The sequence below is a fragment of the Podarcis pityusensis genome (genome assembly GCF_964106645.2).
Source record: "Podarcis pityusensis genome assembly, chromosome: 16".
Lineage (NCBI taxonomy): Eukaryota > Metazoa > Chordata > Lepidosauria > Squamata > Lacertidae > Podarcis > Podarcis pityusensis.
The window spans coordinates 10733981-10749697 of NC_138041.1; the positions used below are offsets into that span (position 1 = coordinate 10733981).

At 52.5% G+C, this 15717-nt stretch overlaps 1 protein-coding gene across 1 annotated transcript in view; it reads left to right on the forward strand.

Annotated features, from left to right (window-relative positions):
* The first annotated feature begins 1329 nt into the window (after positions 1-1329).
* The window catches only part of CNIH2 (cornichon family AMPA receptor auxiliary protein 2), a 48481-nt gene continuing 34093 nt past the window's right edge, over positions 1330-15717 (forward strand). The window contains exon 1 of the mRNA XM_080984906.1: positions 1330-1761. Within this exon, the coding sequence (XP_080841032.1) occupies positions 1681-1761 (81 nt within the window). The 5' untranslated portion in view covers positions 1330-1680. The remainder of the gene's footprint in view (positions 1762-15717) is intronic.

The window sequence follows — 15717 nt, forward strand, 5'->3', positions numbered from 1 at the left end:
CACGAACGATCGCCGACAGCCACGCCCCCTTTTCACACGCGCGCACACTCTGCAGACTCGGCCCCTTTCAACGCAGCACCGCAGCCATAACATCTCCTTTTACGCATCATTTTTTATTATTATTATTATTATTATTATTATTATTATTACCCAAGGTCCCAGGGCGGGTTACGGTATAAAACACAACATTAAAAGAACTTTGAAAAGCGGGTCCTATCTCTCTCTCTCTACATGTATAGTGTCGAAGGGCAGGGGAAAGACCCCTTTAATTACCTCCACGCTACTGTATGGAATCCTTCACCCCCAGTGTAATGGTGTAGTGGTTAAGGAGCTGGGCTGGGACGCCGGAGACCAGGGTTCAAATCCCCGCTCCACCGCGAAATTCAATGAGTGACACTTGGCCAGGCGCTTGTTTCTCAGCCTAGCCTACCTCACAGGGCTGTTGGAAGGACTAAAAAATTTCAGAGAGCCATGGGTATGCTCCTTGAAGGAAAGGTGAGTATTAATGTAAGCTATTAATACCTGACAGTAAGCTCCACAGGGACTTACTTCCGAGTAGACACCGCTATGATTGCACTGTAGATCCCATATTACAGATCTCATGTTATTTATTTATTTAATGCTTGCATTCATATTCTGCTTTCCTTTCCCTTTCCCCACCCCACTCCTCCAAGGTGCTCAAGGCTGGCTTGGCACGTGGTTCTTCTCCCATTCCGCCTCCCCATCTCATTTAACCCCCACAACAACAACAACCCTGCGAGGTAGGTTAAACTGAAAGAGTGGCGGGGAAGGCAAGATGGAAGCTTCCTGGCTGAGGAGGGCGGGGACCCCAACCCTGTTCTCTCCGCGGTCCTCCCGCAATGCTCTAGCCCAGGAGTGCCAAGAAAATCTGGTGGGGCAAGTAAGGCCTGTCCCGCACCATCAATCACACGACACACACACACGCGCTCGCGCGCGCCACTTGAATGGCAATGCTCAACTATTTTATTGGGGAGACCCCGGCCCCTAGGAGTTGGCTCCTATGCTCTAACCACTGCACCACCGCTGCCTTATTCCGACTGGAGCCCCACGAGGCTCCCTCGCTCCTCCTCCTCCTCCTCTCCGGGCGCCTTCCCCCACCAGCGCAGCCCCGCCACGTGCTCCTCCTTCCCTGGGAGCCGAGCAGGGGACTCTCCCTCTTACCCCCCACCCCCCCCGGGGGGAGAGCGGGGCGCGCACCCTTCCTGGGGCGACTCTCTCCTCCCCGCCCGCCCTCTTTCTCCAGCAGCGGCAGCTCCTCCAGGTAGAAGCAGCCCCGCCAAGGCACCTCTCCTCGGTGGCGCCGCCCCGCTCCCTTCCCGCCGCCGCTTGCAGCTCCTCCTCCTCCTCGTCGTCGTCGGCGAGGGCGCCTCGCTCTCCCTCTCCCGGCAGACGGCGGCGAAGGAGCAGGATGAAGGGGGCGTCGTCGCGGACCTCGCAGCAGCAGCAGCAGCTCCTCTAGCCGCCTCCTCGCACCTTCCTCGCCTGCCGCTCTGCCCCATGGCGGAGTAGCTGCGCGCCCGCCTTTGCTGCCTTCGGGGCGGGGGGTGGGGGAGGGAGGAGGAGGTTGCCAAAGTGGGGGGAGGTCGCGGGCCGCCCCCTCCCTCGACAGCACCGCCGCTACTGGGACGACCACCGACGGCGCGCCCCCTCCGCCCCGCCATGGCCTTCACCTTTGCCGCCTTCTGCTACATGCTCACCCTGGTCCTCTGCGCTTCGCTCATCTTCTTCGTCATCTGGCATGTGAGTCGTCGGCTTCCCCCCACCCTGGAAGGGGGGACATGTGGGGTGGGGGGTGAAGAGCTGGGCTGGGTGTGTGGGGAGGGCTGTGGGGTGGGGGGATGTTCCAAGCGGGGCAGGATGGGGTGGGGGGCATTTATAGGCAACAGGACTGGGGTGGGAGGTTAGAAGTAGGGCAGCAAGGGGTGCATTTAAATGCACCTGGGGGCTGAGGCAGATCCAAGGGGGGGGAGGCTCTGTGATGGGCTAGGGGTTCATGGAGGGGAACATCTGGGGTACCCCAGGGTGGGGTGGGGAGAAAGAGAGCAGGGTCTCTGGGGAGGGCAAGAGGCAGTGGGGCTGCCAGTGCGGAATGAGTGGTTGCTTGGGATGTTGTCAAAAATGGGGGAAATAGGGGTGGAGAGATCAGGAAACTGGAGGGGGGCGTTGAGGGACTAAATGGGATTAGGGAGGTGGGGGCAGGGGACTCCTCAGTGGGACTCAAAGAAGGGGGCAGCAGCTGCCAAAGTGTGTTGGGGGGTGATATGAGACGGCAGAGTTTTCCAATGGGGCAGGCAGTGGGGTGGGAGAGTAGGGAGGCAATTGAGGTGAGCGAGGGGTCAAGCTGGGGCAATTAAAATGGATAAGCAGTGGGGGGGGGCCTAGGGAATGGAATGGGGGGAGCACAGGCAGGCAGTGTGTTGGGGGGGGATAGATGGCAGTGGGGGAAGATTGGAGAAGGTGAAGATGGGGCTGGAGGAAACCCCACAGGGAGGTTTGGTGATGGGGAAGTTGGGAGAGCTCATCTCCAAAAGGGTTGGTGGCAGGGCAGTGATGTTTTCACCCAATTCCTGCTGTGCTGCAGGTCTTTTTCCCCAGTCCTTTGAACCCAGAGCCAGCCGCCTGCCGCCTGGAAGGAAGTAGAGAGGGGTTTAAGTCCATAAGGCTGTTGCCCAGTGGTAGAGCGCATGAGGGCTTTGGGATGGGGTGGCGGCAATTGCTTGATCTCAGATAGTGGGTGCTGGGGTCACTAAGCAAGGGGGGTAGATGGTTCAGGGGGGCAATGGCAAGGGGTCCTGGGCAATGTGGTTAAACGCCAAAGAAATAGCCCCCCAAATGTGGGGCACTGTGAGCAGCTGTCTTATCTGCAAATCTGGTTTGTGGGTTTGCGGGACGGTTTGTGGGGTTTCTTTCTTGCTCCCTGCTGGAACGCAGGTGGGTTTCTGAAAAGAGGGGAGCATGTGGGTGAGAAAACCGAACAGTGGGGGGGGGGCATTTATTTGGATGGGTGGGGACAAGGTGGGGTAGGTAGAGATCCCTCTGCGTTTGGGGGGTCCGTAAACATGGCACTAGAGATTTTCATGGGTTTGGGTTGGGAAGAGTCGGGCAGTCGGCATCTTGTATACCAGGAACCAGTGTTTCTGTGCTACAAAATCCAGCATTATTTCTGGGCCTATTGGAGGAAATTGATACTCTTTTTTTGGGGGGGGGGTGCTGTTACCGGGCAAAGAATTTCATTTAGGGGGACAGTGGGAGAGGATTTCAGAAGCCAGCAGATCCTACTTTCGCTCAATCCAGCCACTACCTGCTGTTTCTTTCCCCTTCCTTCATCTTCTTTGCTCTCCCTATAGTTATTAAGGTATGTGGGGGTTTTTTGTGGCTGGGGAGAACTGCACCTCACACACGACTGCACCTCTGACTTGATATTGAACACCCTTCCTCTCAATTTTGCCCATTCCATTGTTATTTTTTTGTTAAAGAGGAAGAAGAAAGACAGTGGTGAGGAGGGTAGAAGATTTTTTTGGGATTGGTGGTGGTGGAATATGCACTTTTTTTTCTTGTGGGGCTCAGTATCCTCTCCACCACCCCCTCCCCACACAGTTCTCCCTATTATTGCATTTTTCTCTGCCTGAAGAGTCGGACAGAAAATAGGGGAGGTTCGTATTAAAATAGCTTTGGTTATCTATCCGTTTGTATTCCTCATGTGCTTTTTTCTGGGACGACCTGACTCTCTGTCCTCTCTCTACCCCCCTTTTTTTTGTTCCTTCCTTCCTTCCTTTTCGGTGACGCTTCCAGGAATCCCAGAAAAGAAAAGGGGGGGGGGGGAGAGGAACACACACACACACACACACACATTTTCCTCCCTCTGTTCCATCCATCCCCTCCTAATTTTGCTTTCCCTTCTCTCTCTCCCCCTCCCCACCCTCCATCCGTAACCAAGGAACCTGGCTCTGGTTGCCATGGAAACTACATATGTTTACAAAATGATGCTCCCTACTAATAATCCGGATGCTACTGTCTTTTAACCCCTTGGCTGCTGCAGCCCTGTGTCTCCCTCTCCCTTCTTCTGCTCGTTGGATGAGTTCTTCCCCCACCCACCCACCCACCCACCCATGCACACCCACACACAAACACACCTTCGTTGACATCGATAAGTCGGGGAGGGGGGTTGTTTATTATTATCAATGCGTTGAAAGGTTAGGGAATAGTTTGGGAAATGAGACTCACAAATGACAAGTCGTGGCAAGGAATCCTGATATGTGCGGTTTAGAACAGAGCGCCCTGCGCAAACCCTCCCGCAGCTCTGGTGCATAAGACCACATAGCACAGTCCGGTTACCTCCGTCAGGAGCTTCAAGCGTCATCAGTCATCTTATGCCCTACCAGAGTGGCCTGGGGATGGAGGCAGCCCCCAGGGGTGTCTGCTTGCCATTGGGGCTGATTGGGCAGCAGGCAGGGAGTCCGCCAGCAGGTGGCGCCAGAGCCAATGGCAGGCAGAGCCAGCTGAGTCTAGTTTTGCCCCCCACCCTCCTTCTCCCTGCTGAATAATACAAGGGGCAACGCTGAGACTAAGGGGGGGGGCAGGAAGGAAGCTGACAGTCCAGGCCACCCTCTGGCTGTAAGTAAGAAGGTAGGCTGAGAGTAGGCTCAGGAAAAGGCCATAGCTGCTTTGGGGGGGATTCATAAACATTGAAATGGGAGGGGAAAGGAAAGGGCCATAGCTTAGTGGTAGAGCACCTGTTTTGCATGCAAAATCCAGGTTTGATTCCCCACCTCTCCAGGTAGGAATGGGAGTGTCCCTGCCCGAAATTCAGGAGAGCTGCTGCCAGTCAGTGTAGGCAATCCTGAGCTATATGGACCAATGGTTGGCATGGTATATAATAAGGCAGCTTCCTATGTTCGTACAGGGGCTGGGGCTGTGCCCCCAATTGCCCTACCAGAGTAGCCTCCCTTCCGTCATGTTAGGGGCTGCTTATAGGTGGTCAGGATTTCGTTCTGTGCTTGTTTGCGTGGAATTGTGTGGTGGGTGGGCAGTGATGTGGTTAGGCGATTTCAGATTCTGGACTAAATGTTCTTGTAAGAGGCTTGGTGTTCTCCTTAGATGAAAGTGGGGGTTATTTAATACACTTCAGAATGTGGTAAGCCAGCCCACCCCCCCAACCCCCCGCTGCATTTGAGAAGGCCTTCCCAGACAGCACCGGATTCTCTCAGAAGAAATTACACCATGTGCATCAGGTGTGCCGTTCCCAATATGGCATCCCAGCCTGCCCTCCTCTCTGTCTCTGCCTCCTACGCTCAGGTATAATATGCACAGCTAATTGGCATGGCTTTAAAGTCATAGCCAGGCTTAAATTGAAAGGCAAAAGTGCAATGAAGCATGTGCAGAGCACCTTTGGTCCGTTCCCCCCACTGAGGATGTTTGGAGAGGGAGCTTAACTCAGAACTGCGCCGTAGAATATTTTCTGTGCAGGATGTTCCAAGGGTAATTGAGCATGTGCAGAGTGTGTTTGCTTTTTCCACCGAGGGAAGGCCCGTAGTGCAGCAGTAAAGCATCTGTTTTCAGGTCCCAGGTTCAAGCTGCAGCCCCTCCAGCTAGGGCTGGGAGATCCCCCTGCCTGAAACCCCAGAGAGCTGCTGCCAGTCAGTGTAGACAGTACTGAGCTAGATGGACCGGTGTTTTGGCTCATTATAAAGCATTTCCCTCTGTTGCTAAGGGAGAGGGAGCAGAACTGCCCTCCATGCAGAACATCCCAGATTCAGTCACAGGCCTCACCTGTGGAAAGATGACAAAGAAGACCTCTCTCTCTCTGCCTTAGAGAGTCGCTGCCGGCCAGAGTTGGCAGTACTGGACCTGATGAAGCAACAGAGGCTGCTCAATAACCTGATGCCTTAAGGCAGCTTCCTGCGTTTCTAATCAAGCAATACTAATGCTTTGTTCCTAATAGACAACAGGGGGCTGAAAGGTCACAGAATCTAACCTTGTATATAAGACACACCTCTGTGTTCCATCCTGTGTTTGCCGATGAGACTTAAAGGGCTTTTCGAACTTCAAGCCTTGTGTGATTTGTGTAAGCCAAATCAATTGTTTTTGCAGAACCGAAAGCAGAAGGTGTGTTGGGTGTGTGGGGTTGCAACGCAAGCGAGTCTTCTGACCAATTTATTCCTGGGACATTTATTCATTTAATATACGCCCCCTTGCCCGGTTCTGCATGGAGCACAGGGCTGGCTTGCACGGTTCTCCTCCTTTAATCCCCACAACAGCCCTGTGAGGTAGATTAGGCTGATAGCCAGTGCTTGACTCCAAGGTCACCCTGTGAGTTTCGTTCATGGCTCAGTGGGAGATTCGAACCCTGGCCTCTCAGGTCCTGACCCGACACTCTACCCACTAACAGTGCACCGGCTCTCATCCCTGACCATTGGCTGTGCTGGTTGAGGCTGGTACGGGTTCGAGTCCAGCCACATCTGGATGGCCACAGGTTCCCCAACCCAGACTATCCCACTCTCCTCCACCCCCCACTGAAGCAGGAACTGCTTGGAGCCTCATGTGTGAAGCCAGGGATGACAGCTAGCTGGGCGTGCAAAGGCTTTGAGGCTGACGACCTGCCGTCTCCCTTAAGAAAAATAGAAAAAGGACCTCTGAACGCTGGGATCAGTGGAACTGCTGGTCTGCCTCTCCTATGTGCGTCTATCTCTTTCCACCCATCTGTGATTAGTGTGGAGAGACTCCATCTCAGAGTACACGATGTGCGAGGCTGGGTTTGAAGTCCGCCGTTTCTCATTTTGAGGAGCATTGGGTCGCGGTGACATGCCAGTTGCGGCAATCTGTGCCGTGGTCTGGGAATGAATTATAAAGCGGTGGCGGCAGCGGTGGTGGTGGGCGCAGCCCTCTGCCTGCTTCTTTATAATACATTTGCCTTAGACCCACCGGTAAGGGGGAGGCTCGGCGGATGTTTGCAGGGGGAGAAACGAAAAAGCCATGTGCTCGGCCAGCTTGCTGGTGAGAGCAAGTGTCCTGCTTACTAGGCTGTGGGGGCTCTCCTTTCCCTCTCCATCCTTGCAAAGTCAGCATGGGCTGCCTCTTGGGATTTGCGAGCCCGGGGAGTCAAGCGAGTCAGCTCACCGCAAGCCACAGGGTCAGGCAAGTTGACTCGCATCCTCTGGTTCACTCCGAGAAAAGCCAGATTTCAGCTTCTGAAACAGAAAGCGAGGGCTGCTTCGCAGGCCAGATAAGACAACAAAGGTGGGGGCTGGGAAAGGATATCTGCTTATGGACAAGACACCCCCTCCTCAATCCAATTGGTACCACCCCACACTGGGCGTCTGTACATACCTTTGCTGCTTCAAAAACACTTGCTTCATCCACTCACACGTTGAACTTTTAAGCCACGGAAGCAGTAATGGCTGCCTAGTAGCGTTCAATGCGTCCCTAAGCTTCTGGTCCTCATGAGGTAGGGGAAATTCTTACGTTTAAAATACACATCATGCATTTGGAGCACACCCTGTCCTTGCCTCCCCCCCAAAGGACCCTGGGAACTGGAGTTTGTTAAGGGGGTGCTGGGAACTGGAGCTGTGCGAGGGATGCAAACTACAGTTCCCATGATTCTTGGGTGGGCGGAGGATGTGCTTTAAACATCTTCCTTATTTGGGTAGCTTTGAAGCCTGCACCCTGCAGTCGTTGCTGGAATATTTAAGGGTTTTTGCAGGTGTGCAGGTAGCTCACTAATCTGCATCTTTCCCCATCAATCCCTGTTTTCTTTATTTCCATTTTTTACATTGTCTGAGGGAAGCAGGTTGAGGTGTGTTCTCTCCTCCTAGAAAGAGCCCCTCTGCTCAGGGTTTCTGCCAAGCAGCATTGCTGCTGGTGCCCATTGGGGCTGGTGGGGCAGAGGGCGGGGGGGAGCCCAAAAGGGGGCGGAGCCAGAGCTAGTGACAGGTGGAGTCCCTCCTATTCTCCCCCTCCCTGTTGAGTTCTTCAAGGGGCAACACTGAGGAAGAGGAAGGTGACAGACAGTGCCCACCCTCTGGACAAAATGGGGCATAAGATTCCTGCATTGCATGGCAGGGGGGGTCCCTTCCAGCTCTCCCATTCTGTGATTCCAAGGGGGGCAGGCAGGTGGGGGCTGGCCCAGGGCAGACTGAACGGACCGGCCCTTATGAACCAGCCTCTGCTGCCTGCAGGATGCTATAAGCTCAAACATGTTTGTTATTACAATATTTGTATCTCACCTTTCCCTCAAGGACCTCGAGGTGATAGATATGGTTCTCACCCCTTCTAGTTATCCTTAGAGCGACCTTGTGAGGTAGGTTGGACTGAGAGATGGCGATTGGCCTAAGATCGTTTGGATGTGTGGAAACTGGAGCTCAGGACTCCCGGGTCCTAGTCCAACATGTTTCCCCCACCTCCAAAGTTTTCAGCCTTCTACCCCCCCAATTCTGTGAGTGATGAGGGTGCTCGAATCTTCATTGGGGTGTTTTGAGGACGGGTTGCCCCCTTTGTTTAAATATTTCTTTTCATTCCTTCAGCCCTCAAGGTTCCCTCGAGCGTGCTGATATCTCTCCCTCTTATGTCTCAGTTCTGCAGATTTCTTTAAAAACCTTCTCTTCTTGGGTGTAGAAAGAAAAATGAAAGGAAGAGTGAAATGTTTGTTTTTATTTTATTTAACAACCTTTATACATTACTTGATTGTAGTAAAACCTCCAAATGGGTCGCAAGCGGTGTTGAAATTATCAATAAAAAGCAGTGAAAAGCAGTGAAAAATAATTAGAAGTAAAGGAGATTAAAACAGGTCATCAGCTGCCTGTCTGGATAGGCTTAAGCAAAACTGCTTTAAGCAGGCACCAAAATTATTTGTTCGTGAATGTGGTAAGTACAGTTTTGCAGGCCCATCTATCGCATGCAGGCATGCTTGTAATGGAACAAAGTCAAACGTGGTGTGGTGGACTGTTAGAAGTGTGTCTCTAGGACTTGGAAGACCAAGTACAAATCTGTCTTCAGCCATGAACCATGCTGGGTAACCTTGCGGCTAGATCTCTCTCATCATCAACCTCATAGGGTGGTTGGAAGAATTTTTTAAAAAGAAGAAGGGCAAACTGTGTGTGCGCAACCCTTGGAGCAAAAGTGGGGTGAATAAAAACGTAACGTAAGCAGATCCTTGGTGGCAGACCCTGGTTTGTGCAAGATGTCTGCACCTGAAAACAATACACAAGCTAGCCATGGTTCCAAGGTATCCAGTTTCAACACATAGAGTCACAGAATGGCAGAGCTGGAAGGGACCCCGAGGGTCATCTAGTCCAACCCACTTCAATGCAAGAATCTCAGCTAAAGCATCCCTGGCAGGTGGCCACCCAACCGCTGCTTAAAAACCTCCACGGAAGGAGAGTCCAGGTAGATCTGGGGATGCCCATTGCGGTGGAACCGACGGCCTGAGTCAGTATAAGACGGCTTCCTATGTTCTGTTGGGGAAGGGCCATGCGTGGCTCAGGGGTGGAGCACCTGCTTTGCATGCAGAAGGTCCCGGGTTCAAACCTTGGCATCTCCAGGTAGGCATAGGAATGCCTCTTGTACAAAACCCTGGAGAACCACGGCTAGCCTCAGAGACAATTCTGAGCTAGATGGAGCCGTGGTCTGATTCAGGAACACAGGAAGCTCTGCTTATCTTGTGTTCTCATCTTCTACGAAGGTGTTCTGCATGGTATGTGGTGTGTAGGGTTTCTCGCCTGTCCTGGACCCATTTTGCCCTGTACATGTACCCAGAAACTCCAGAACAGCTCTTGTTCACATTTTAAAACGAGACTCCCTATTTATTCCAGCAATTTATTGGCCGCCCCCCACCCCGCAAAGCCCCCCATTCTGTTTATGGCATAGTAGCATAGTAAACACCATAACGTCATGTACGCAGCATAATGTCCGTAAAACAACGTTTAAAAAACAAAACAAAAATTGTTGCGCCAATACAATTCACCATAAGCAATTCATCTATAAGCAGCTGCACCAAGCCGTTCATCAGGCCAGCCCTGTGACAAACTCCGCAACGTGGCCCCTGCGAAACGCAAGTTGTCTAATAACATAAATTATCATCTATGCTCAGGTGCAACTAAAAACATACGGCATATTTAGCGCCACCAGCAGCAGTTTGAAAAATAGGGTTTTAGAAAGCCAGCAGCCGCAAGACCAAAAGCACAAAGGGTGTTCAAAGTGTGTATGCTTGAACACAATAAGAGCTCTGGCTGGCAAGCAAGACTCCTACAATTTCTTTGAAACTTGGTACCCTTTTTTTGGGTAACGTTCTCCGCTGGAAATCCCAACGTATTATTAATCTCTGTTCCACGGAGGGGGGAACAATCTGGTGGGATTTGTTTATTTGTCGTTTTGAAAAACCAGTAAATCTTGAAAAACCAAAATGTGCAAACCTAGTTCTAAGCACATAACGGCAGACCCTCTGTCGGCTCTCACTTGGGGGCTTTTCCCATGTGGGATAATTTCCTGCGGCGGTTGGGGGCAGTGGGTCAGGCCCATGCCAGCCTCTTGCTTTGCCACCCTATGTGCCAGGCTGTGTAAACAGCTGCCCCATCTCACTTGACAGAAGGGTCTGCTTTGCCGAAAGGGTGTTTTAAAATAGAGCCTCTCTCTGTGTGTGTGCTTGCGCGATGGGTAGCAAATCGATGTTGGAATGATCTTGTGAACGTGCCCTTGGAGAGCTCCTTGCCCGCTGGGTATGGTTTTAACTTGCTGGGTCCCCTCAATTGGCAGCTGTTGTTGCCCTGGCAACCAACCGTACCTCCCAGGTCTGTGCGGTTGAGGTGAAAAAGACTCTGCTGTATTTATTTCCCCCCCATCCCCTCCTCCATCATCTTCCCCCCTCCTTCCCCATTGGGGGCAGGTTCTCGTCTCAGTGGGAACAGGGGGGAGCTGTGCTTCTACGGGGGCGGATGGAAGTAGAACAGCAACCAAGCTCCCAGGCCTTTGATATCCGTTCTCACTGTGGGGCGGGGGGGGGGGGGTGGAGAGAGAGGAACAGCTTAGTCTGAAAGTAATGATACGTGGGGGCACACGTCGCCCCCGGTTTTGGTCGCTTTGGCTCCAGATTTCTCAGCAGCGAGGTGATAGGGGGACAACAGAGAGAGAGAGGTTTCTTCGCGAGGAAAGAGCAAGGGCTTGTGGGGGGAAATGCCAGGTATCTAGGCAAATTTGTGTTCCCGGATGCTGAAAAACCAGCGGCAGAGATGACGGGGGACATCTTTTCAAGAAAGAAATGCAAAAGGGGTTTTGGGTTGTGCAACTTTGGCAAGCCCAGAGAGGCATGAGGTGGAATGGCTGCCTCAGAGATTCATAATAAAACTCGCTCCCAGGGTCGTCGTACGCGAAAGGGGAATCATGTGTAGAACTGCTCATGAAAGTGTGAGGTCATTCATGGGTTGTTTGCGTCAATTTTATTCATGGAACTGTAGAGTCAGAAGAGACCCCTGTGGTCATCTAGTCAAACCCCCTGCAATGCAGGTATCGCAGCTCAACGATTCCTGGCAAGTGGCTGCCCAACCTCTGCTTAGAAATCTCCAAGGAAGGAGAGTCCACCATCTTCTGAGGGAGTCCGTTCCACCGTCAAACAGTTCTAACCATCAGGAAGTTTTTCCTAATGTTTAGTCGGACACACTTGCCTTCACAAAAGAGCTTTGGGTGGTGTCTATGGGTGTCTCCCCCCCTCCAAAAAAATTCTATACTAATATCATCCTTGTGAGGTAGGTCAGGCTGAGAGGTCCCTGCGTTTGTTCCCCAGCATCTCCAGGTACGACTGGGAGAGACCCCTGCCTGAAGCCTTGGAGAGCAGCTGCCAGCCAGTGTTGACCGGTGGTGGGGAATTTAAAGACCAAGGGCCACATTCTGCCCTCCCAGCCTCTCCGTCCAGCACTCTGGACTTTCCTCAGCTCACAACACCTCAGTGGTGTAGCATGGGTTGCTGGCCTCCAGGGCGGGGCAAGTGTTGTGCTCCCCCCCCCAGTGGACTGGGCAACTGGGGTGGGGGCACACGCCAGGGAGGGGGAACGGTGCCCACTTCCAACAAGCTCCTTGCCCACTGCCTCCATCCATCTGCTCACTAGACCAACCCTCCTGCTGCCTCAGCTGCCAGGGCTCTGTGCCTGTTGTGGAGGCACCCCCTAAAAAACGTGTGCCCAGGGCACCCCCCACTTTGCCTCTGCTTCGTACCCTCTTTGAGGGCTGTGTCCTTGAACTGTAATAAAACGTCCTGCTTGCCTGGAATGAAGAGCAGTGGGTGAGAGGGTTTAGAAACCACTGGTTTTCGCCTGGCTGTAGCTTAAAAGGTAAAGGTAAAGGGACCCCTGAACATTAGGTCCAGTCGTGGCCGACTCTGGGGTTTGCTGCGCTCATCTCGCTTTATTGGCCAAGGGAGCCGGCGTACAGCTTCTGGGTCATGTGGCCAGCATGACTAAGCCGCTTCTGGCGAACCAGAGCAGCTCACGGAAACGCCATTTACCTTCCCGCCGGAGTGGTACCTGTTTATCTACTTGCACTTTGACGTGCTTTCGAACTGCTAGGTTGGCAGGAGCAGGGACCGAGCAATGGGAGCTCACCCCGTCGCAGGGATTCGAACCACCGACCTTCTGATCGGCAAGCCCTAGGCTCTGTGGTTTAACCCACAGTGCCACCCGCGTCCCGGCTGCAGCTTAGCCTGCTATAAAAAAAAAGGAAAGCGTAGCACCTGTTGCTCTGCCCATCACTGACGGGCAGGCCCAGGGGGGTGCGCCACGAGGCAATGCAGGTCACAAAATGTCCCCACCTCTCAGGCCCCTTCTGCACTATGCATTTGAAGCAGAACCATGGCACTTGAAACAACCATTCTCCCAGAGAACTCTGGGAATTGGAGGGTGCTGAGAGCTGACCCCTATTCTCTTCCCAGTTGTTAAATTACTCTGTGAACTGCGAGAGGCATAGGGGTCTCCCCCCCCCCCCACACCCCAGGATTCTTCGGAGGGCGGCAGAAAGCCATTGCTGTTCAAAGTGGTGCTTTAAATGCATACTTCAAATGCACACATTGACAACACTGAGCTAGATGAGCCATCTTTGTAGGGTGGGTGGCCTAAGAAAGCCAGAAGTGTCTGGCAGCTGGATCAGGCCCATCTCGCCCAGCGTCCTGCTCTCAGGGTGTCCGACCAGATGCTCCACCAGGAAGCTTGCAGGCAGGACCCCTGAGCACAGCAGCCGCTCTCTCGCACCTTGCGATTCGCAGCAACTGGTCTTCCGATATTGGGGGTGGTGCACGGTGGGGAGGCTGGTGACGTGTTTCAGAGTTTGTTATGGAATCCTGATTAGTCTGCACAACTGAGCGAATATGCTTAGCTTAGCTGCAGAGGAAAGGGGAGGAAAAATAAGATAATTTCTGCCCAGGGCTTCGTTTGAGTGAGGGCTCATGGGCATTCTCTTCAAGGTCTGGGTTTGGTTTCCTCCCCCTCCCTTTTAATGCAAGTTCCTGAAGCATGTGAAATAATCATGCTTTATGAGCTCTGGGACTTTGTTGTCCATGAAGTGCAGCGACCTGAGATGGCCTTTTAAAAAGGACTTTGACAACTTTGCAGAATCAACTGCTTTTGGTAGTGATTAGAGGAGAATGGAGCCTCTCCTCACCTTCAGAGGTGTGTTGGAGATAATAATCTTGCCCCTCCAGCTTGCCAGATTTACCAGACTTTGGGATAGCAAGCAGGAGAGCAAGGCGGCTGCTTTGATTAACCCTCCCCTCCCCAGACGAGATTTCCCACTGACACCCAGTGTTAGAAATTTGGGTATATAAAGGTAAAGGGACCCCTGACCATTAGGTCCAGTTGTGGCCGACTCTGGGGTTGCGGCTGCTCATCTCGCTTTATTGGCCGAGGGAGCCGATGTACAGCTTCCGGGTCATGCGGCCAGCATGACTAAGCCGCTTCTGGCGAACCAGAGCAGCACACGGAAACGCCGTTTACCTTCCCGCCGGAGCGGTACCTATTTATCTACTTGCACTTAGGGGTGCTTTCAAACTGCTAGGTTGGCAAGAGCTGGGACCGAGCAACGGGAGCTCACCCCGTCGCAGGGATTCGAACCGCCGACCTTTTGATCGACAAGCCCTAGGCTCTGTGGTTTAAACCACAGCGCCACCCGTGTCCTTTTGGATATATAAGCTAGGTGCCAAATGGCTCCTTAAACCCAGGGTTGCAGTCGCCAAAACAGAATGCCTAGTTGCCTTTTTGGGGCCAGGCGGCTCGAAAGTCATATTTTCCAATGTGACTTTTTGGTTCCTGAAAGTCATTCCGATTGTGCAGATAAAATATAACTGACAGAATTCTGCTGGATGTGTTGCTGTAGTGTGTGAAAACAGTCCAGATCCAAGGATCCCCAGGCAGGAAACTCCAGATAGTGGAGAAGTCAGGTGCCATCCTGGCTCACGGGCATCTTCACTTGGCTGATAGCAAGTTACAAAATGTGCCTGGTGAATTTTGAATGAATTTTGCCACCCCATCCCTGGAATGCCTTTTGTTGTTGTTGTTGTTTAGTTGTTTAGTCATGTCCGCCTCTTCGTGACCCCCTGGACCAGAGCACGCCAGGCACTTCTGTCTTCCACTGCCTCCCGCAGTCTGCTCAAACTCATGCTGGTAGCTTCGAGAACATTGTCCAGCCATCTCGTCCTCTGTCGTCCCCTTCTCCTTGTGCCCTCAATCTTTCCCAACATCAGGGTCTTTTCCAGGGAGTCTTCTCTTCTCATGAGGTGGCCAAAATATTGGAGCCTCAGCTTCAGGATCTGTCCTTCCAGTGTGCACTCAGGGCTGATTTCCTTCAGAATGGAGAGGTTTGATCTTCTTGCAGTCCATGGCACTCTCTTGAGTCTCCTCCAGCACCATAATTCAAAAGCATCAATTCTTTGGCGATCAGCCTTCTTTGTGGTCCAGCTCTCACTTCCATACATCACTAATACCATGGCTTTAACTATATGGACCTTTGTTGGCAAGGTGATGTCTCTGCTTTTTAAGATGCTGTCTAGGTTTGCCATCGCTTTTCTCCCAAGGGAGAATGCCTATTAGGCTTGTGGAAAAGTTTCATGGGCATCTATAGAACTTCCTGGGTTTTTTTTTTGTTTGGGGGGGGGAGCCTAATTGTTGCACAGGGAGGGAAGCTACGAACCATATCTGGCTCCTGGGAAGCAGGTTTCGCACCCCGAGCTATTTGTATAACATAGGAAGTTTCCTTCTGCTGAGTGAGACCATGGGTCCATCTAGTGCAGTGCTTCCTACACTGACTGGCAGTGGCTTTCCAGAGTTTCAGGTAGGGGGTCTTTTTCAGCCGTTCCTGGAGTGCCAGGGATTGAACCAGGGACCTACTGCATGCAAAGATGCCAGTGAGCTACGCCCCTTTCCCATAAGGTAGCAGGTGATGGCAAGCACCTTTCTCTGCACTGCCAGGCCCCTTCCAGGCATCCATTCTTATTTTTCATTCATGATGGTTTGTGCTCCTGATGGTATCAGGGCAGTTATAAGCCACATTTCCACAGTATTTGTGTCTTGGACAAGGGCACCTCCGTCAACTCACAGAAATCTCCAGAGTAATCTGCTGAGACAATGAACGTGACATTACCTAATGCCTGTGATTGATCTCAATTTTTACGTGTGATTTGTTAAATAAATCACCTCTGTGCGAATGATACATATCTGCACAGGGAAT